This window comes from Lepidochelys olivacea (genome assembly GCF_965140295.1).
Source record: "Lepidochelys olivacea isolate rLepOli2 genome assembly, chromosome: 26".
In the NCBI taxonomy this organism is placed as follows: domain Eukaryota; kingdom Metazoa; phylum Chordata; order Testudines; family Cheloniidae; genus Lepidochelys; species Lepidochelys olivacea.
In genome coordinates, this window is record NC_140436.1 from 7,363,287 (window position 1) to 7,385,813 (window position 22,527).

Genomic DNA, 22,527 nt, shown 5'->3' on the forward strand with positions numbered 1-22,527 from the left:
GATGACAAGACCAGGCAAAACCCAGCCTGTTGGCTGGTAGATGTTTGTAATTGGGGGAATGTGCTTTACACTGCGTAATCCACCGAATGGCAGTAAAAAGACACTGCTTTCCGTGTGCCTCCCAACGCTGCCCCCTGGGTGAGGTGTGCATGTCGAACTTTTGCAGACTTCCTCAGAGTGAGATTTCACTTGAGCTCTGGGAATCTGTCCTAAGGGGGGCGCCGATTCCAGTCCTGTTTGGAATCTCTTTTCGTGCCTGTGGAAAATGGCAAAAACAGGGACGGAAGGGGAAAGAGCGCTCCGTTTTGGAGAGCTGGCCAAGGAAGCCTCGTACAGGTGCAAATTATGTTGCACTGTCTGCTTCTGTCTCAGACATTGCTTTGATTGCCACAGGTGACTGAAGGAATCCCCTTCTCACTGCAGTGCAGTGGCTCGCAGTGTGGTGTACTGCAGTGAAAAGGAAGGACGGTCTTGTGGATAAGGAAGTGATCAGGGACTGAGGAGTTCTGGGTTCTATTCCCAACTGTGCCCCAGTGTCTCTGTGTAACCTTGGATGAGGTTCTGTGGGCTTCAGTTCCCCATCTGGAAAATGGGCGTAGTAATACATTTCTGCCCTCGCCCCCCACTTTGTCTGCTTTGCTCGTGTAGTTTGTAAGCTCTTTGGGGCAATGGCTGTGTCTGTATATGTATAGCAAAACTGAGTTCCCGTTCTGTTTTCAATCTCTTAAGTGCTACTGTTACACAAATAAACCTAAAATTACAAAAATAAACTTTTAGATGAGGTAAAAAAAAAAAATCTCATGGCACTTTTTGTAAGAGTCAGGCTGTTAACCCCTGTACCCTGAAAATTTCAACATTCTACCTCCTTAATTTTCCCATTGGTATTTTCAACAGGGATGCCCTTATCTTTTTCAGCTTCTGTCATAAACTCCTAAATAGCCCACAGCAATACCATGTAACAGCTGCCCGATCGCACCCCAGGGGTGGCTGCATTTCAGTGGTGGGTGACATGAGTCCAATATATCTCATTTTATTGTAGGGTCCATAATCGGGTTTTGGGAGAAAAGACATTCTCTCTTTATAGAAAGTATTTTTATCTTAGTCAAATACAACTATTCAAATGAATAACACATGTCTGGGCAGAGAAAGTGTGTGTGTGTGTGTGAGAGAGAGAGACTGATGTTCTCTCCTTGCCCTTTAGTTCTGGCATGAAAATCCTCCCCTTCATCCTAAAATTTATCCGCTGTCATCCTTGCAAGGGAATAAATTTGAGGGAAACTCTTAACTCGTCTACTGTTTGTCTGAAACTTCTAGACTTGTATTTGGGGGGAAAAAAAAAAGAAACAAACCGCTAAAATGACCATTGCCACGAGCACTTGTTCACTGCAAATGATGAATAAAGTTATTTTATGCAGTGTCATTGTAGCTGTGTTGATCCCAGGATATTAGAGAGACCTGGCATTTTGCTACGATGCTGCGAGTTCCTTTCCCAGGCCTGAAGAAGAGCTCTGTGTGGCTCCAAAACTTGGCACTCTCAACAACAGAAGTTGGTCCAGAAAGATATTACCTCACCCACCTTGTCTCTTGAGTAATGTTATTGAAAGTTAGAACAGAATTCTGAGAAGATCAGAGGATTCATTGGTTCCAAGGATGAGTGGAGAGCATGAAGTCGTGCTGGAATATAGCTTTATATAATAATTATATGTAACACAGCCCTTTCATTCTGTGGTTTCAAAGTGCTTTAGAAAGGTGGCTTTATATCACTGTGATGTTCGTTGTACAGATGGAGAAACTGAGACATGGAGAGGTTAAGGACTTGAGCCAGAGCAAACTGGAGTTGCTGGAAAGATTCTCATTGACTTCACTGGGCTTTGGCTCAGGCCATAAATAGCTTGCACTAGGCCATTCGGTTAATTATTGACAAAGCTAAGAACAGAACCTAAATCTCCTCATTCCCAATCCAGTACTTTATCCATTGGACCATGCTTAATCTATAATCCTGTTTTTATCCAGTGGAAGGAGTGGTATCTTGCCCCACACCCCCCAGAGCTTCTGGAATACAGAGGATTTTGTAACCAAACTTGACTGATCTTATATTTACTAGAGAAATGGGCCAGACTTGCAAAATCTGGACTTCTCTAAAGTTTGGGGGTGGGGCAGGGTGAGCACATGCAGGATTTTGGCTGAGACTTATCTCTGCCAAGTATAAAAATGCTTCCACAAAAGCTTTTCACCCCTCTTCCCTTTGTTTTGTCACCTACTAATCCCCCACCCTCGTGTTGATCTCTTTGCTAGCTTTGTTATCTGTATGTATGGAGTGTAAGCTCCATGGGGCAATGACTTTGTCTGCACTGGTGCTTCTGAGCACCACTTATGCCCTGTAGATAACAAATACCACTCCAGCTCCCCTAAGAAACAATAGCAACATTTGTGTGTAACTTTTAAATGTCAGTGCAAGCAACAAGCAAACCAAACCAAACAAACAAAATGCCGAAGAGCTGTGTGTCACGAAAGTTAGTTAAGACGAGAGCTGAGGAAGCAGAATCTCTTGACCTTTGGAATAGTTATTTTAGGGGCAAAGTAGCATTAAGAAAAATGCAAATTTGCCCATCATATTTCAGAAATGTGAAGCTGGAGACCATGTTTGCAGGTCAGTGTTTTAAAATAAACCCGGTTCGGTAATTGAAAAGACACTGTTGCTGTTGGTATTACATTAGCTCCTGGCAATCGCCACAAATGGACGGGACAAAGAGTGGGAGACGGAAAGTACGAGTATTTCCAGTTGGGGAACCGGCACACAGTGTGAAATGATTTGCCCAAGACATCTGTGTTAGAGCTCAGCATAGAACCCAGATCTCCTGAGTCTCAGGCCAGTGTCTTAACCACAAGACCGTCCTTCCTCTGCCGTGATTTAAATTTCACGCTTGCAAAGTAAGGCTCACTTGAGAGCAGCAAATACAAAAAATACACTTATTCATTCATACCCTTGCCTTTGCGTCACCTTGAAATTTAAAATGTTGGCTGAACCCCAAGCTCCAAAGAGGGAAGAAATGTTCTTCTAAAAGCGATATACTTCTGGTCTGCAAAAACCACAGCTATTACTCTGTAACTGATACTTCCCTGGAGCTTGTCACAAAGGGAGTAAATAGGAATAATATCTCTATCTAGGGCAAATAATTTGCTGATGGTTTTTTTCCTTCCTCTCATAAAAGTGAAGACCCTTTACTAATTTCTCTTTCAGCCTTCCTTCACAGAAGGATTTCACATTGGTTCATGGGCAGCAAGGAAAGGAATGTGTAAACACAAGACTCAAGCATCATCTAGATAGAGAATTGGGTTAACACCCATGTGAGAAGAAGGATGGTGTTAGGGTTAAGGCCGTGGAGTTGGCGTTAAAAGATTCGATTCCCAGCTCTGCCACAGACTTCGTATGTGACCTTGGGGATGTCATTAATCTCTCTCTGCCAGTTCCCCATCTCTAAAATGGGCATAATAATACTTGTGTTTTCTATCCCTTTATCTGTCTAGTCTCTTTAGACTATCAGGTCTGCGGGGCAAGGAATCTTTTTTGCTACATTTATGTACAGCCCCTAGCACAAAGGGGCCCCAATCTCAGTTGGGGATCTAGGTGCTACCATAATAGAAATAATAAGTACTGCCACTGCACAGTTCCAGCTAAAGGAGCAGGCCCACTGTGTCATTTCATAGTAGGAAAAGCCACTCTTTCAAGCTCTGCCTTATTTTAGGGCTCATTCCCACTGGTCTTGTTCTCACTGCTGGTACCGTTGGCCTCAATGGGACCTCTGAAGTGAGCAAAGCCAGCAGGATGATATGTGGTAAGAAGAACGTGTGTTGCTAATAGCTTTGCATGTTGAATTCCTGTATGTGAAGAGTCATGGTATTTCTGTTGTTCCTTGGCAGGTTGGTACAGAGGATACACCCTCAGGAATAAATCGAAAAAGGTACAACATGATATTTTTCAATAATAGTTATTTTTATATGTTAAATTTTGCCAGGCCCTATCCAGCGCTGTAATGCCCTGTATTCCTGTGGTCATTTCTACCTTAGTACACTGAATACTTCCTGACTGGGATATTCTTTTCTCTAACAACAAAAGTGAATAGCCAGGAGCCAAATGTTTGAGAATCATTAACTTGGCAGACTATACGGTGGATGCATTTGAAAAGTTCATTGCAGCTCTTATAGGTATCACTGGTCCTACCGGTACTGCCCATTTTAAGCATAGGGAATACTGCTTGAACTGGGAGAATCAAACCTTTAAGTATGCCCGCTATATAACAAGCCCACTGTTTAGTTATTGAGTCCTGTACCTGTCTTCTAACATTGGCTGCCTATGAGAATGGGTGACCCTCTAAAGGTTCAGGGTTCAGAGGTCAAATAAGCACCCATGTATCTCTAGACCTTATCCAAACTCCTTGACTTTGCAAAACTAGTGTTGGAAATCTCACTAGAACATGGTTTCCCATGAGAATCCCAGCACCATTGCTCCTGGTCCCATTTGGAATTACTGTAAGAGTGGCCTCTTTCATGGTATTTCTGCATTTCTAGTCCCAAGCGGAAATGAAAGTAAAGTAAGATTTAATCACATCCCAAGGAGCAGTTTTCTATGAAAGGATGGAAATTTTAGGTGAGTGAGTTCTTGTTTTCTTCCCAATGAATTCTTCCGTCCATAATTGTAAGCGTCAGTTGCAGTCCTGCAGTTCTTTCTACCTGACAAATTCCATGACTCAATGGGAAATTTTAATTATTCTTGCAGTTAGGACAAATTAACATGGCTGTTTCGAATCTGTAACATCTCAAAGCATATCACAAACACAGGAAGTATCGTTTTAGCGGCACTTACTGGGTGTGACTTTTCAAAGATGTCACAGCAAATTGGGGGCAGAGCTGAGATTAGAACCCCAGGAGTCTTGACTCACTTTCCACTGTCCTATCCAGTGGACAATGCTGCACTTAAATTCTGAGGCCCATGTATGTTTATGCTGCTAGTAACCAGTAAGCATCAGTCACACTGTAGAACCTCAGAGTTACGAACACCTTGGGAATGGAGGTTGTTCGTAACTCGGGACAAAACCTTATGGGTATTCTTTCAAAAGTTTTTACAACTGAACATTGACTCAATACAGCTTTGAAACTTTACGATGCAGAAGAAAAATGCTGCTTTTAACGAAACAAGTACAGAAACAGTTTCCTTACCTTGTAAAACCTTTTTTATAAAAATGTTCACGTTATTTTTTAGTAGTTTACATTTAACACTGTACTGTACTGTATTTGCTTCTTTGTGTGTGTGTGGGCAGAGGGGTCGTCTCTGCTGCTGCCTGATTGGGTACTTCCAGTTCCAAACAGGTGTGTGGTTGACCGGCCGGTTGGGTTGGTGTTCGTAAGTCTGAGGTTCTCCTGTAGGTGGTGTTGCAGGGATTAGATTTGTTTGCTTTATTTAAAACTTTAAATTAACCATGAGCATTTTCATGTGACTGCTGTAGAGAGAAATGAAACTTGGATGCTGAAAGCCCATCCTGGGCTTCATTCTGCAAAGTGGTGAGCAGCCCACCACTCCACTCTCACTGACTTTAGCCAGTGTTGCAAATCCTCACACCTTTCAGGAACAAACTCCCCTGCAGTCAGAATGGGGAGCAGGAAAAAGACCAGGAGCCAAAGCAAATTGCTCTGGATTCTATTTATCTTTGGACAGCCATTCATCGGCATATCTGAAACCCTTTTAAACTGCTCTGCTTTTCCTTTTGAATCCAGCTTTCTGGGGAAGACCATGTGAAAGCACTATTTTAATGGCAATTTAGATGTCATTTATTATTGGGCCTTATTGTTAGGCATGAGGATAAAATTTGGTGGGGCTGCAAATTGAAGAAGCAAAGAGCAGCTCTGCGGCCAATTATTGATCTGAGAGGGAGAGACGGGGCGGGAGAATCCTGACATGTTTATGAAACCAGCCGGGTCGCTGTTGAGAAAGCGGAAGCTGAGTTAAGTGGAAATGGGAGGTAAATCAAAAATTCAGCTGCAGTTTTCATTTTATGTGCTTCGTGGAAAGCTTGCTTTAAAAAAAATGCAATTCCTGTGGAACCTTTGGTAGTTATTGTCCAGAGAGAGGGGCCCAGTGGAGGTGGGAATGGTCAGCAGCTAGCAAGATCAAGCCTATGCCGAATATTTGTTATGTAGCATCACAGAGTTTAAGGCTAGAAGGGACCACCAGGTCTATCAGAGGTCAGCCACACCACCTGGCACCTGCACATGAACCCCAGCAAAACTGAAATGAGACCAAAGTATGACAATCCACAGGAGACTAGGCTGTTATGTGCCACAAGCAGAGAATAGGAGGACCGAGGTGTATCAGTGCTGGAGGCCCATGCAATGGCAGGGGAATGATTAAGTAAGGTAGACCCAGATATCCTGGCAAGTGACCTGCATCCACACGCTGCAGAAGAATGTTAACTCCGCCCCGGCTCCTCCCCCCCCCCACCGCCAATCTGGGGGGAAATTCCTTCTGGACCCCACATCTGGTGATCAGTTAGACTGAGTATGGGAGCAAAAGGCAGGCAGCTAAGTATCGCAGAGAGAAAAAGCTCAGTGCCACCTCAGAGCTCTGGCCCAGTTGCATTATGATGAAATTAGCAGTATTGCCAGCATCAAGCATACAAAAAACATGGGATCGGCTTAAAAATCGTGAATTAAAAAAAAAAAAAAGGTTTGGTTCTTTTTCTTTGTCTTCTGGTTTGTGAGTCTTTAGAGTGCACTTGCTTCACATTTTCACGCTTTTCTTCACAACCTCAAGGCCTAGAAACTTTTTTTTTAAACGAAAGTTAGGATTCTCATGCAGTCTTTCCCTGCAGCTGGGGCTGTAAGGAAATCATCAAATGTCCTGAGACTCATGATAAAAACCCAGGGCTCTGCATGGAGTTAACTTTCTCTCACTGAAACATCCGCGTGTAAGAAAAGGCGTGTGTAATTGACTCTTACAGTTGGCTTTATTGTCTTTAAATGGGCTTTGTTAGCAAACTCCCACCAGGTCAACAGTTTTATATGTTGATTCTGGAACCAGATGACACATTAGGGTGGCGTTTAGCTGGACTCTCATTTCCTTGGTGTTGAATTAGGGCTCGTCGACGCTGGCAACATTGAAGCGTTGCCTTACCAGCGCTTTAACATGGCTTGCTGGGAGAGAGTGCTCTAAAAAAAAAATCACCTCCACGAGGGGCGTAGCTATCAGCGCTGGTTTACTGTCTACACGGGCGCTTTACAGTGCTGAACCTTGCAGCACTTGGGGGGGGGGGGGGAGGAAGGGGTGTTTTTATCACACCCTGAGCGAGAAAGCTGCAGCGCTGTAAAGTGCCAGTGTAGACAAGCCCTTAATCACACAGTGAAACGTCACTGGAATGAAGATTCATTTATTACGGTTTTTAGTGGAATTTAGTGGAGCCTCTGGCTGCGGAATCCTGTTCTTTTCCAAATGATCCTCTTCTGGTTTCTCTTGGCTTGTGACAACAGTGGTAACTTTAGCCGCTGTTTATAATCGCCTCCAGATCTACCCAACTACTGTAACCCATGCTATCTAGATTAAAGCTAACGCAGATATGCCTACTCAGGCTACAATCACGCATTTGCTTGTAGTTTAGACGTACGCAATTGAGCTTAGCATACAATTAGTATTTCATAAATGGGAAATGCCTTTCAGTCATCGTTTAGCTCTATAAGGTCTATATTTTCTTTGTTTAGGGCCTGTGAAGGCAGGGTTAGAGCACAGAAAAGGAAGGCAGGTTTCCTAGGTTCTGTTCACTGCATGACCATGAGCAGCCCACCGAGGCAGAGTTTTTAAAAGTGTCTCCTAATTTTGGGAGCTTCTGCTTTCGGGTGCCCAGTTTGAGACTTCCGAGGGGCTTTTCCACAGAAGTACTGAGCACCCTCAGATCTCCTGGAAGTTAGCAGGAGCTGGTGGGCTTTTGAGTTTGGGCAGCTGAAAACTGAGGGTCGTAAAAATTAGTGGATACTCTTGAACTTTTTGGCCTTAGCCTCTTGGTGTATCAGTTTTTCCAATCTGTAAGATGAGGATAATTCCTACCTGGCCAGAGTGTCCTGAGGCTTAATTAATGCTTGTAAAGCGCTTTGAGATCCTTGAATGAAAGGTGCTATAGAAGTGCAAAGTGTATATTATTATTAATTTGTTTTACTACACCAGGGAAAACTCTCCATTATTATTATTCTATATATAAAACAGTCACTGGAGCTGATTCTAAGGGGTTCTTCTATTTCTTCCTTCTATATCTAGCACCAAAGAGGATTTACCTTGAGGGGCACCAGATTGAGAATCGGGAATTCTGTTGCAGCCTCTGCCACTGAGTTGCTATATGACCTTAAGCGAGTGACTTAACCCCTCCCTCCACTTTATCCATCTTTGTAAAACTGTTTGAAAGCAACAGATCAAACTGTCTATAAGTACACAGTACTGTATTATTATTATTATTATTTATTATTATTGCCAGTTTGCTTTTCCTGGGGTTTATTAAATTGCTATTAGAGTTGACCTAATACCAACATAAAAGAAGACACACCGATCTCCGCATATATCGTACTAGAATTGTTTTTTTATTTATTGAATTTTGGAAAAGTTTATTTGACTTGTGCCTGGAGCTCAGCTGATCACATTCTTCTGTTTTTTCCCCTCCTTGTTGCTGAATGATGTATCGCATATTACAACATGATTTCCCTTTCTCTCTCTTTTAGGGCATCTTCCCCAAAACTTACATTCATTTAAAAGAAGCAACTGTGGAAGACCGAGGGTAGGTTGGAGACAATCTTGAGATGTCCTGTGGTTGGCAGAAGTGATTGGATGCCGTTTGATAAAAGAGCTTACGTAATGGAGGGGCAGCTTGTCATACGGCCAGTCTGTGTTTTTGCATAGCAAGTGCTGTGAACCTCATGTAGACTCTAGGATCAGAATAATTTCTGTTTTTGCCAAAATGTTGTACATCAAAAATTGGACACATGGACAGAGGCAAAATATCCCACTTGCAAAGATAAGCGTGAAATCTGCTAGACATGTATATGGCAAAGTAGGTCACTCAACTTACATTTGGTTCTTCTGGGGACTCTTGTATTCATCACTCACTCACACTCACACTCACACACACACTCACACACACACACCTCGCAGCCAAGTGGCCATCAGAAGAGTGTGAATTCTTTCCTGTCCTGGAAAACCTCTTAGAAAATCATTCCCAGTCTAATTCTTACACTGGATTCTCTGATCAGTATGAATGGGGGCAACCAGCAGCCGCAGTGATAGGAAGTGACTTGAGAAGGCATTTTTTAATCCATATGGTCCAAGTTATCACTGCAAGCGGTGATCCCTCCAACTGGGAAACTGACTAGAGCAGACATGTCCGTTCAGCATTACATTTCTGAATCTGCCACCTTTTAATTTCATTACATGCCCCCTGGTGTTTTTTCCTCTCTCCAGACAACATGAAACAGTGATTCCAAGTGAACTGCCCCTTGTTCAAGAACTCACTTCCACGCTGAGGGAGTGGGCAGTTATCTGGCACAAGCTGTATGTGGTGAGTATTTGCTTTCTTCCTTTGTTGGTGTTTGGTCCAGTGAGAGGGGAGAAAAGGGCAGGATCTCTACTCCATCCAGGACAGAGTGTTTAAACAGAAGTACGCAGAAGATTTTGAAAGGACCTCGCATATCCCCATCTTGTGCCCGTGCATCCAGCAGCTGATGTTCATTTTGAGCACATATGTTTTTTACGAACAGGGCCCCAGAGCTCAGTTCTGCCTGTAGGGTGGTTTGCTCTGGGAATCAGCCCCATGTTATTCTAACATGTATTTTCCACTGACTGGTAGATCTTCCCATCTGACGTTTGCTAGTGTGATTTCCAGAGCTGCAAACAGTGATGTGATTAGAAGCAAAATGGTAAAAGTACTAAACCAGACGCAGGGGGCTGTGATTCAGGATTTCTGCGCTCTGTTGTCCTCCTAACTCATTGTGTGATCTTGAATGAGTCACTGATGCAGCAAAGCACGTCAGCATGTGCACAAGCCCCATTGACTTCAGTTAATGAGTGAGTTAAGCACCTGTCGAATCATGGCTGATAATTTCCCTATGCTTCCATTGCTCAATCGATAAAATGAGCATAGTATTGAACTAACTCAGGTATATTGAGACTTAGTATTTGCAAAGCATTTGGAACTTGTACATCGCCTTATACCTAAAAATTTCTCAGGATCATTGTTATAATAAGGAGCTGAAGGAGGAGTAGTGACTTATTGCTGTTTAAAAGGTGACTGAGCAAAGTTAGATCTTGTAAGACTAAGGTTCTATTTACTCTACAAAGCGGTATTGCTCTTGAATAATTGAATTAGAAGACATGACCCGCACCATGGTCGGAGTTGACCAGGACAAGCCATAATCAACGTCTTGTCAGCTGGTTGGGACTGCTTGTGTGAGTCCCTCTTCACCAACGTGAATAAGGGTTCCTGGGGTGCCTATGATGTCTGTCGGATTTAGTGACAAAGGACAGGCCGAGGAGTCAAGACTTGAAGCCTAGTACTGACTCTGCCACTGGCTTCCTAGGCATGTTTTGGAAAATTGCTTAATCTTGCTTGGCTCCAGAGATGGAGATAATATTTCTTAGCGACCTTTGCAGAATGCTTTGAGATCTCTGAAAATCCGGTGAAGTGTACGTGCATGAGGATAGGTGCTGGTGCTTGGGGTGCTGCAGCACCCCCTGGCTTGAAGTGGTTTCCATCATATGCAGGGTTTAGAGTTTGGTTCACTGGCTCTCAGCTATACTATACAAACTCCCCCACTATACAAATTGTTCCCTTGTGCATGAGAGGAGTGAGTGTGTGTGTGTGTGTGTATGTATATATGTATATGTATTTATATAAAGGCACAGAGTATATATACCTATAAAATATAAATACTTTTGGTGTTGCCTTTTCCAGAACAGGCACAATCTCTGATCTTATTTTTCTCTCCCTGGGGAAATATGCCATCGAGATTGTTGGTGAAATTAGACTCGGAAACTTCCAGGTGCAGTGGAAGGAAGAGCCATCTCATTAATAGTTTTCTATTTCTCAGACAGCTGTTTACTTTCCCTAGCCCCCTTGATCTTTCTGTCTTCTGTATCCTGAAGGCAAGATAATAAAATATTTTCACTGAGTCTCAATCTAGTGCTTACTGTGCTCTGCAAACAATCTTTCCAGGCAATGGCCAGTACATATTAATTTGTTCATCAGACTGACTTTTGTTGGTGATTTATTTTTGGTGGAAGGATTAGCTGCTTTAGAAGCCCTCTGTATCTTTGTTTCCTCCCTGACAGGGCCATGCTCAAGGCCAGCCTAAACGTCCCTGATTTTCATGTGAAGCAATGCACAGGCTTCTCCGCTAGCATGGGGTGTCATTTATTTTCTGCTTATGCTGGGCCAGCCACTCGAGTTAATCCCATCTCTGTTATCTTGTGCTGATGCATATTAGCTCTGTGTCTGCTGGGGAAGAAGATGAATAGGAGGTAATGAACCATATGGGCTCAGAGTTATCCCTGGGGGAATTCCACTGAAATCAATGGTGTTCCCCTAGGGATAAACTTGATCCATTATTTACAATCCTATCCTCTTTCGACTGTATCCTCTTCTCCGCAACATCTGAAGCCATTCAAGAAAGGGAATTTTCTCACTGTTGGGAAAAGAAACTGGAAGCATTGTGCCACGGCAATACTCAGATTGCTGCTTGGTCCTCCGTGCACACCTTACAAGGTGCAAATATGGATCTCAACGTGAGGCAGGTGCAAGCTGCTAAAGAGTCCTGAATAGTCTTTTTGCAAGAGAAATAACTTCTAAAATTCTCCCACAGCATGGTTTCTGGAATGCCGCGTGCCTCGGATTGCATGGGACCTTCCTGCATTCTCAGTTCAAATTGCCCCTCTTCCATGGATGCCATTTATTCCTTATTTTGATGGTCAGATTAAATAACCAGAGTTCCACGAGATTTGTTGAAGTCTAAGCACCATTGACTGGCACTTGCTCTGAGCCACAGTACGTTGCCCTAAGCCCGGACAGGACTGGCAGAGTGCACAGACCGTTCTGCAAAAAGATCCCAACTCCAGACTGTCTCCTTCCTCTTACTGTGGAGAAAATAAGGGAGCGGGAAAGGTCAGCCAAAGACAGAGCTCCCAAGCAATCCAGGGCGACAGCGACAGTGTTACAGTGGCTAAGACAAGAGGCTGGGGTCCAAAGACCTGCACTTCCTTCCTGGATCCACTGCTGACTCATTATGTGGATCACTTCCCCTCTTCCTGCCTCAGTTTCCGCACCGAAGAAAAGGGATGATGATGCTTGCCCCTCCTCCTTAAAGCACTTGGAGATCTCCAGATGAAAAATGTTCTATAAAGGCTACGTGTTAAGTATTTTTATAGATCCATTGGGTGCCGCATAATGACATCTCTAATTTTCACCATAGATAAATCCGGTTTGTCTTATAGTAGCACTTAGCAGATCCAGCTGAGATTGGGGCCCCTTTGAGTTATGAGCTGTACCCACAAAGAGTAAGAGGGAGCTCCTGCCCTAAAGAGCTTACAATCTGCCCAGACAAGTCAGACCAAGGGTGGGAGGGGAGCCAGAGGTCCCACAGTGGGGAGGTGACTTATCCAAGGTCATGCAGTAAATCGGTCATTGGCAGAACTGGGATTGGATTCTTTGTCTCCCAAGTCTCTGTCCAGTGCCCTAGCCTTTTCACAACGCTGCCTCTGAAAAGTTTGTAAACCTAGGCTGTTTGTGAAGTTGGTCGTTTTGCTGAGTTAGGCTGAAATGCTGACGCGAAGAAAAACAATTCAGAGTTCAGAATGAATTACCCTTTCTTCCAAAGTGGAGTCTTAAGGCAGATTATAAATTCTGGAGTTTAATTTTTCTTCAGGCAATGGTTACTTCAGGCTGCACAGTATGTGCTCTGAGACTGTAATTAAGATGAGAGAATAGTTTTAAATTAGCTCCAAACGTTTTTCTTAGCCAGAGTCAGTTGGTCCTACTGAAAAATTTCGCCCAGCCATAAGTGCATTTTGTTTGTGGTCCACAGAACCATAAGCATTTTTTCCACCCTCTTAGTTTCCTGAGCGGCGAGATGTGATGCAATTGCTGTGTAAAGCAAGCATTTTGTCCCTGGCTTGTTCCCTTAAAACCTTTCAAGTTCTAGCCTCAGAATCTGTTTTTCTTAAGAGCAGAAATACTTCCTCTTTTATGTGACTTTACTCTGTCAGCGTTGTCCTTAAAATAGACTGGGAAAACATCGTGGTTTGTAATGGATGCAAATTTATTCCCCCCCATGCCCCTCACGGTATAAAGAAACTCGAAGGGAGGAAGGAGGAAGATGGGGAGAGAAGGGAAATGGAGAAGAAAGAGGGTTTTTTTTCTCTTTGGCAGCATTTCATTTCACTGCTGTAATTTCTGTAAATTACAGCAAGAATTGCACCATAATCTTTACTGCAGAGCATCAGCTGAGCCCGAAAATGAATCCAGCCTCTGCGTGGCGCATGGGAATCTAGCAAGCATCAGTTGTCAGTGTTGCAAATCTAGTTTCTTTTAGGGTTGTGGAACAGAGTAACAGGGTGAGTCAAACATTGGGCAACGTTTAGCACAGCAAAGCTCTGCATGGTCATTTCGTTGTAGATCCCTGCCTCAGTCAAGGGCACGGTTTGTAAATGGCAAGTGTAATTCTGGGGCACGTACAGAACTAATAAATCTCCTGAAAAGTACAGAGCATCCTCACCTTCACTGGTAACTGAATTCTGTGGTAAGGGCAGGTCTACACAACAGCGGGGATCGACACTCTGAGATCGCTCCACCGGCGGTCAATTTAGTGGGCCTAGTAAAGACCCGCCAAATCGACTGCAGATTGCTCTCCAGTCGACCCTTGTACTCTATCCCCGCGGTAACTCGACCTAAGGTACGTCGACTCGAGCTACGTTAGTCACGTAGCTGGAGTTGCGTAGCGTAGGTCGACTTAACGCGTTAGTGTAGACATAGCCTGAGGGTGCACAGAACAGGGCAGATCTAGGCCTCTCTTGGAGCTAGCGGGGAATTTTTTTTTTTTCTGTGCAGAAATATTTTGACCAAAAAATGGGTTTCATAGAAAATATTTTTAAAAAAACATTTTGGGTAAAAACAAAGTTGTTTTCAGTTTCTGGTTGTCAGAAATCATCCGATTTTTTGCAGATAGGGGGTGGTTTTTTCTGTGAAAACCTGAAATATTGTCAAAACCAGACATTTCCAATGGACGTTTTTTCAACAACAACAAAAAACCCTTTTCCCTGTGGAAAAAGAAGTGTAACAGAAAATGTTTGACCGGCTCTAGCCCAGCTCGTAAGTAAAACAGAGGACCACAATCATTCCAGAAGCTGTGGAAAGGAGACACATGAAGAGAATTCAAGCTCTGGTTTAAAAATAGTTTGTACAGGTAGTCTTCGACTTTACGATGTTCGAGTTACAACGAACGGCACTTACAACGTTTATAAATTGTCGTCATGTTTCGACTTTACAACGCTGAATCCCACATTGTTCCTATAGGAAATTCGAGTTACGACGTTTTCGACGTAAGACGCGATTTTCAGGAACCAATTGTGTCGTAAGTCCGAGGACCGCCTGTATTGCATTTAGCGTGGGTAAGCCCCTGCATCCCAAGCTTTTAGCATTCTTTGACCATTAGTAGGTTTACATACATTGTATTGCTTCCTGTTTTCCACCATTGAAATCAAAACTTTTGCCATTGACTTAAATGGGAGCAAGATCAGCTTCTTCTTCTTCCTTTTGTGCGAGGCATACGTTTCCATTGCTTCTAGGTGGGTTAGGTTTTTTTAAACTGTTGCCTTTGTACATTATCTATTTCATGCCAACAGTCCACAGAGCGTCTCATCAATCACGTCAACTGGGCTAAGATCAGTGGTGAGGCCTCATCTGGAGTACTGTGTCCAGTTTTGGGCCCCACACTTCAAGAAGGATGTGGATAAATTGGAGAGAGTCCAGCGAAGGGCAACAAAAATGATTAGGGGACTGGAACACATGAGTTATGAGGAGAGGCTGAGGGAGCTGGGATTGTTTAGCCTGCAGAAGAGAAGAATGAGGGGGGATTTGATAGCTGCTTTCAATTACCTGAAAGGGGGTTCCAAAGAGGATGGCTCTAGACTGTTCTCAATGGTAGCAGATGACAGAACGAGGAGTAATGGTCTCAAGTTGCAGTGGGGGAGGTTTAGATTGGATATTAGGAAAAACTTTTTCACTAGGAGGGTGGTGAAACACTGGAATGCGTTACCTAGGAAGGTGGTAGAATCTCCTTCCTTAGAAGTTTTTAAGGTCAGGCTTGACAAAGCCCTGGCTGGGATGATTTAACTGGGAATTGGTCCTGCTTCAAGCAGGGGGTTGGACTAGATGACCTTCTGGGGTCCCTTCCAACCCTGATATTCTATGATTCTATGATTCAGTGCAAGATCTTGCTTTACTTCAACCTATTTACTCAAAGTACATCCAAGTATTGATATATTGGAGCACATATCAATATGGAAATGGCCCTTTTTGGCACTGGAGTGCGCGTAGACATACTCTCTGCATGTGCATTGGCAAATGGCACTCAGGATTTTATCGAGAAGTAGTGTTTTTATGTGTACCTCTTGAGTTCATCCAGATTAGCTTCCGGAGGGTCTTCCACGTAGAGAAATCCTATATTATCCACTCTGTTTTTGATATTTGTTGATAACACACATTGGAAAAATGCAAGGTAAATATAGCTGTCCAGATAAGGAACTGAAAAGGGTTCCATTTTTGGGTCTGATAGAGACTTCCTGTGAGACCTTGGGCAAATTGCTTAATCTCTCCTTGCCGCAGGCCCCAGTCTGTGTAATGGTATTCATAATGCTTCCTGACGTCATGGGGGTTTTGTGAACCCCTCCCCTTCACCGCCAGTAGCCCTGAACTGGATCATGTGCAGGTTTCTCTGAGGAGATGATTTATGTGCAGTGTGGTCAGTGCTAGGAGCTGTGAGAGTCTGACGCTTGGTCGACAGAGTCGTCAGAGATGTTTGTGAGACTCTGATCAGCTCCATAGTAAATCCTGTAAAGAAATAAAATGCAACATCCTTTATTCACCTTTGGTCTCCGATCACCACCACCAAGCTTTGTTTTGTAGTTGGGGTTTAATATTTGTGTGTAACAATGCTGCTGACTGGTGTAATACAGAAAACAGTTTTAGATAAAGCAAATACGGTAGTTTATATCCTTCCTCTTCTTTCAGAGAGGGACAGAATAGAGACATTTTTTTTTTTAAAGGGGGGTGGCTGTTCCTGCTGTGTAGGGACAGTTGTGCACAGCTAAGTACTAATGGTATTCATTACAAGAATGTGTGTGTCTGTCTTTGAAACTGACAGGTTTCAGAGTAACAGCCGTGTTAGTCTGTATTCGCAAAAAGAAAAGGAGGACTTGTGGCACCTTAGAGACTAACCGATTTATTTGAGCATAGGCTTTCGTGAGCTACAGCTCACTTCGTCTTAAGTGAGCTGTAGCTCACGAAAGCTTATGCTCAAATAAATCGGTTAGTCTCTAAGGTGTCACAAGTACTCCTTTTCTTTTTGTCTTTGAAACTGTTTTCATTTGGAGCTTTTTGCCCATAGTAAGGCCTGTTTTCAGACACTGATACCTAAATAGGATGCCCTCGTTATACATTCAGAATCAGGTTGGCAATCAGGGATATAGCTGCCCATTTTATGTCCCTGGTTGGTGATAGGGACACAATTTTAAACTGTCCATATTTAGAGATTGGTCCCACAGTACATTTCGGTAGAGGTGGACTTAAGCCACATGTTTTGGATCTAGTTAGCAAAGACGCCAAAGTTTGTAGTGTTTGGATCTGGAGTATTGGTTTAGCTCTTTATAAAAGTTAGGGCCATATGCAAAATTCCAGCCCAGGTCTAAATTTCAAACAACCTGAATTTCAGAAGTGTCGGGATCTAGGGCTTTGATTGTCAATTAACGAGTGGTTTGAGCTTGGCGGTGGCTCAGCAAAGAGGCATCAGACGAGAACTCTGTGCATGTTTTTGTGCGTATCCTGGGGGAGTCACTGACTGTGTTAGACTTGGGAGCAGTCCATCTAGAGTGATTTAAAGAATATAAAGTTGAAAATTATTCTCCAAAATCACATGGTGCAGTTGCTTCCCCTATCATGGGGGAGTTAACGTTTATATGAATTCATTGTGCAGGAGGTTAGAAATGACTGTCTGCCACCATAATGCTGGTTATCCAGAGCTCTGCAGTCTTGCTTCATGTGGCTATGCATGGAATAATTAAAAGTGCTAAGGTACGTTGTAACATAATTGAAACCAAAGAGTGTGTATTTAGAAAGTACTTGCTCATTTGATGGGTTGTAGGTCTTGTTTAGAGTTTATTAAACTCTGGCAACAGGTATTTTCAAGAAATCATTTGCGATTGAAGAAATCTAACAATGCAGACTTGGTGTAAGCAGTCTTTAGAGTAGCTGCTATTGACATCTGCTTTGAATTTGGCCTGCTACCTTCATGTTCAGTATTTAATATTAACCATTAAAGTTTGCGCTCCCGTACCCTTTTGTATGATACCAATCTTAAATCTAATGAGTACAGAGAACCTGGGAGCAGGTGCCTTTTCCAAGCTGCTCTAAAACAAAGTCCACACACTCCTTTCCAGGGGTTCATTAACAATAGCATAACAAAGTTCATCTCAAGCTTTTTCCCAGGCATGGCTGCACCTGGAGTTCCTCCCTCTGGACTGCTCAGCTCGCACTCTAGATCCCCTCTTTCTAGAGAGCCACTCCTCCCTCTCATATATCCATGTGTGTAATGAACCACCTGATTCAGTGAACCAGAAGAACCCACTTAACTCTTTCTCAGCAGGATCAGTCCCTGATAATAGGGTGGTGTGTAGCAGACTAACACTGTGATCCTGGTAAAGAGACATTTTTGATTTTGTTTTGATAAGTTAGATCTAGTGTCTGTAATTTCTGATATGCTGCCTCAGACAGCAGGCTGTGCCTGATGCTTCGTGTAAGTCAGGAACTTGCCATAATGCATCTGGCTGATTGTGTAATATTGGGGATGGGAGGGAGAATTCCTTCCTGAGCCCTGTGAGCGAACAGTTTGAGAAGCGTGAGACTTAATTAGTCATCCTACTCTGCACTGCTACAAATGTTGTAACTAGTCACAAAATTCTTCACCCCTTTTAAGTACATCTATACCTGTGGCTTTGGCACCCTTGTAAGAGCAACGTGCCTTGTATATTATGAGGCACAAGAGCCTGCCCAATTTAATCAGGTGGAACCAAGCAAGGGGCATGCGAAAGATTTTCATTAATTAATTTGGGGGGGGAGAGCATCACAGAGTGATTTTTTTAAACAACAGGCTGAGTCAGTATTTTAGAATTTTACATGCTGTTGTGTGTGAAAAATTAGAATGTATCTACTGCAGGAAACTGGAGAGAACAAATCGCCGCTTTTGGGAAGCTCGTGGGGAAAACGTGTATAGGTGGTAAGGTCTTTTTACTCTGTGTTTTGGAGAGTGCCTCGCATGATGTTTGTCCTGGTCCATGACCGGGACTCCTAGCTGCTCCCACAATACAAATAATAGAAAATAACCAAGTTTATTTGCACTGTGGGGGCACTGGAGGAATAGATGAAGTCAAAACCCCCCTGCGCTAGGCACTGTACAGACATACAGTAAATGACAATTGGCGTCCCAAAGTGCTTGCAGCCGTGGCCCCGATCTTCAGGTAGACTGCTGCACCCACACAGTGATACTTTCACTTCGGCAAGTCTCTCCAAGGGGCCCGAAGTCTCTCTGTGGGCTACCAAATCTAAGTCTCCGAATGCAACGCCATGAGTGCCGTGCTAACACAATGTCCCAGAATTTTTTTTTTTTTTGGGTGGGGAGGTTGTCGTTGCGTTTTGGATGGATTTTGAGAGTTGGCGTGGAGTGGGGTTGTGGACAGGACCAAAAGGGTAGACCACCCTGGAAATGAAGCGCAGCGACTCAATTCAGTTAGTGTTCTGCCTTTAAAATGTAGTCGCTGATGCTGTGTAAACAGAGACGGAGGCTGGAGTTCTAATTAGTCACATAGTGTTTCACTCAGGCAATGGGGTAAAAGGAACCTTTTTGTTTAAAATACCAACGAGGTGGAAGAGTTGTTGAGGCTGGTGCAAGGGGGTAGTAAGGAAGACTTAATATGATGAAATTTACAGCAAGACACATTCAGCCTAAATGTTATAATAGATGTTGTAATAGAATAATTCCAAACAGCACCAGAGCTGAGATTTTAGTAACATGTAGAGGCCCTGAACCAGGTCCAGTATGCTGAGTGCTGTACAAACACATAATGAGAAACGGTCCCCATCGCAAAGAGCTTGTCGTCTAAATAGACCAGACAGACAGAGTGGCAATGGAAAGAGATCGGGAAGTGGCTTACCCAGAGTCACACAGCAGGTCAGCAGCAAAGATAGATCCCAGGTCTTGTGAATCCTCATCCAGTGCTTTGTCCGCTAGACCATACTGCCAGTCTAATCTAATCAAATTCTGTCCATTCGGTCTTTAAAAAGCACCCATCACATAACAATTTGGGGGCTGGAATGCATTTCCTAAGGAAGTGGTGGAAGCCTCGTTGCTTGTAGCATTTAAATGTAGACAGGAGAAAAAAAACCTGGCGAGTAGAAGATGTAAGAAACAATCATGCGGTGACACTGGGGGGTATAAGAAGTATCCTACCAGGTGTTTTCTGTGGTTACATGTGGATTTGATGATGGTTTCTATTGAATCACCTTTTGGAAGACTTTTTGAGCTTGTGGTTTTCAGCACACAACCAGCCTGAAATTGTGATCCCTTTTCCCCCTTTAGGACAACAGGATGACACAATTTCGGCATTTACAGCAAATGACCTATTGCCTGATAGAATGGAGATCGCAGATACTCTCTGGGACCCTTCCCAAAGATGAGTTGGCAGAACTCAAGAAGAAGGTCACTGCGAAAATTGACTACGGCAACAGGTAAACCCCACTCAGCGTTCCACGTAGAGCCAAGCTCCCAGCCGATGGTCTGAGACTAGGATTCCTGGACTTGCGTAATCCGTATTAACCTGGTAGTAACGGCAGCTATCAATGGAGGCAGCATATCTAAAAATAAAGTCATGGTTTCTTACCTGAGATGATAATTGCATTGCAAAGACTTACTGGCACTTCATCAGCTCCTCATAGTTTCAGTCCAAGCATTAAAAGAAAATCCTCTTATCTGCTGAACTCAGCAGATAGCTCACAGATTTTGCACCCAACCCAGCAACTTTTATTTGTACAAGTTATTCTGTTAACCTCACTATTAATGACTCGTGTAAGTAAAGGCCAAAGGATTGGGCCCTTCAGTGGTTCTGTTACTTCAGTGCTGCCTGTATTTGGTTAGGAGAAGAGACGGTGGATAGGATCCTGGGAATTGGGAAGCCTGCATTCTATTCCTGGCTCTGCCACTGACCTCTTGTGTGTGACTTCGGAAAGTTTTGTTTCCCCTTTTATTTGTCATGTCTATTGAGCTTGCAAGCTTTTCCGGGAAAGGGCTGTCTCTTACTTTGTGTGTGTACAATGCCTAGCACAAAAAGATTGTGATCTTGGTTAGGGTCTGAAGGTACTACCATACCACAAACAATAACAATAAAATGGAGTATGGATCCTCTGTTTTGGGGTTAGTGAAGCCAAACCCTAACTGATGAGGGTTTGCAAATTCAGACTCAAACTCCTCCGCCCAGGTCCTCACTCAGATCTCGGGTGATTTACCGTCTGTAGGAGACAGAGGCCCAAAACGAAACCCAGAGTCAGAAGAGCCCCACACAGTGGGCGAGTGCAGATCTGAATCAAAATGCCCCTAATCTCTGAGCTGAGCTTTGCAGGTCAGACCCACCTCTAGGGTCTTCTGATGTTGATATTGTCACCCCCCCCTGTCCCTATCTGCCTCACTATACTTAACTGTGCTGCAGCCCCAGAAGGGTACGATTGACAGGTAATTGGAGATTAAGGGCCTGCTTCTGTCACCTTGCGTCTTGCGCAGTCGGTTACACTGGTGCCAAATGGGCGTAGAATACGACCAGATTAGAATGGCAGTGTTTTACATTCACTTTGTGCTGGTGCGAATGACAGCCCAAGGCGGCCCAGAATCAGGCTTTAAATGATTTCTCCCTGGAAAGGGGACAATGGGGGTTTTCACGCCCATTCGAAATGCGACTAAGCTAGCGGGAGTGGATGCAACAGCTTGGAGTTCATATGCCGGTGCTTGGCAAGCAACCTCACCTGTCTAAATTCTGCCAAGAAGCTGGCATCTCCCATGAAGTGTGGTTTGTGCCAGGCTGCCCGGGGTCAGGATTGAGATGCAAAGCAGGAACTACACTGCTTTATCAGCACGTTAAGTGCCACAGCTCTGTAGACCGCCCAAGCAGCATTTCATGGGTTTGTACAGACCAGAGATTGTCTCCGTGGCTCATTAATCTATTTGAAGGCAGAGTTGAAAAATTAACCATTTAACCTTCTTGCAGAAAGCTAGTAGATTTAACACATGCACAGATATATCTCTTAAAAATACATGTAAATTCCCATTGAAGGGATCTCATCTTAGCTAAACTAATTCATTAACTCTGCGTCTTTTCTAGATATTTTCTGTACTGACCTTTTTTTAAGGTGGGGATGAAGGACGGTATTTCTGGGCCTGGTCAAGTCTGAAGTTTGATATCTGTAGTTGGCACAATTTTCTAAGTCTCTGGGGGGCCCTGTCTGGACTAGAGGTTCTGGTCAGGTTGATCTCTCTAGCATGACTGTAACACATGTGCAAATCCTGAATCAACTGTAGCTCATGCTGTGAAAGCCAGGGGAGCCCCCCTCCCCCAAGGCTTCCACACAACCAAGGCTCTATCATGTCAGTTCATTCCTGTTTCCACCAACATGGACGGGGTTGCAGTTCATGAGAGAGGGATGTGGGAGATCTAAGCACTTCCTCTGCTGACTTCCTCCTCTGACTGCCTCTGCAGATACAGAGAGAGAATATTTGAAAATGAGTTTGCATGGTAGTTCCATACTTGTGTACTGTACCTCTGATCACTGGTTTTGAGACCACTGGGAGAACTGAGGGCTAGTTTCCTAGTCCATGTTCTGTCCTGGAGCAATCCTCCAGGATTCAAAGGAGAGCAAAGATGTATTCAAGCCACTGTTCCCTCTCCCCTGTCTTGAGCTGACCCCAAAAGAGCTCTAGTCCAGCTGAGGATCTTATCTCGAGGCTGGAGTCCTATGAAGGGCCCGTGTCTTCACTGACCTTCAGTGGTAGCATGACAAAATATTGTGATGTTTTAGAGCTGTGATAGTTATAGAAGCAGGTTGCTGTAGTGACATTTGTCTGTTCATCTTCTCAGCTGTCACAGAGATGGACACTCCATTGGTTCTTTAAACAAATCCCTCCAGATTTTTTTAA

At 43.7% G+C, this 22,527-nt stretch overlaps 1 protein-coding gene across 1 annotated transcript in view; it reads left to right on the forward strand.

The window, feature by feature from the left end:
• DOCK5 (dedicator of cytokinesis 5) overlaps positions 1-22,527 on the forward strand; it is a 132,253-nt gene that overhangs the window by 32,595 nt on the left and 77,131 nt on the right. Inside the window, exons 3-6 of the mRNA XM_084615232.1 lie at positions 3,922-3,962; positions 8,755-8,810; positions 9,491-9,587; positions 19,927-20,075. Of these exons, the coding sequence (XP_084471358.1) occupies positions 3,922-3,962; positions 8,755-8,810; positions 9,491-9,587; positions 19,927-20,075 (343 nt within the window). The remainder of the gene's footprint in view (positions 1-3,921; positions 3,963-8,754; positions 8,811-9,490; positions 9,588-19,926; positions 20,076-22,527) is intronic.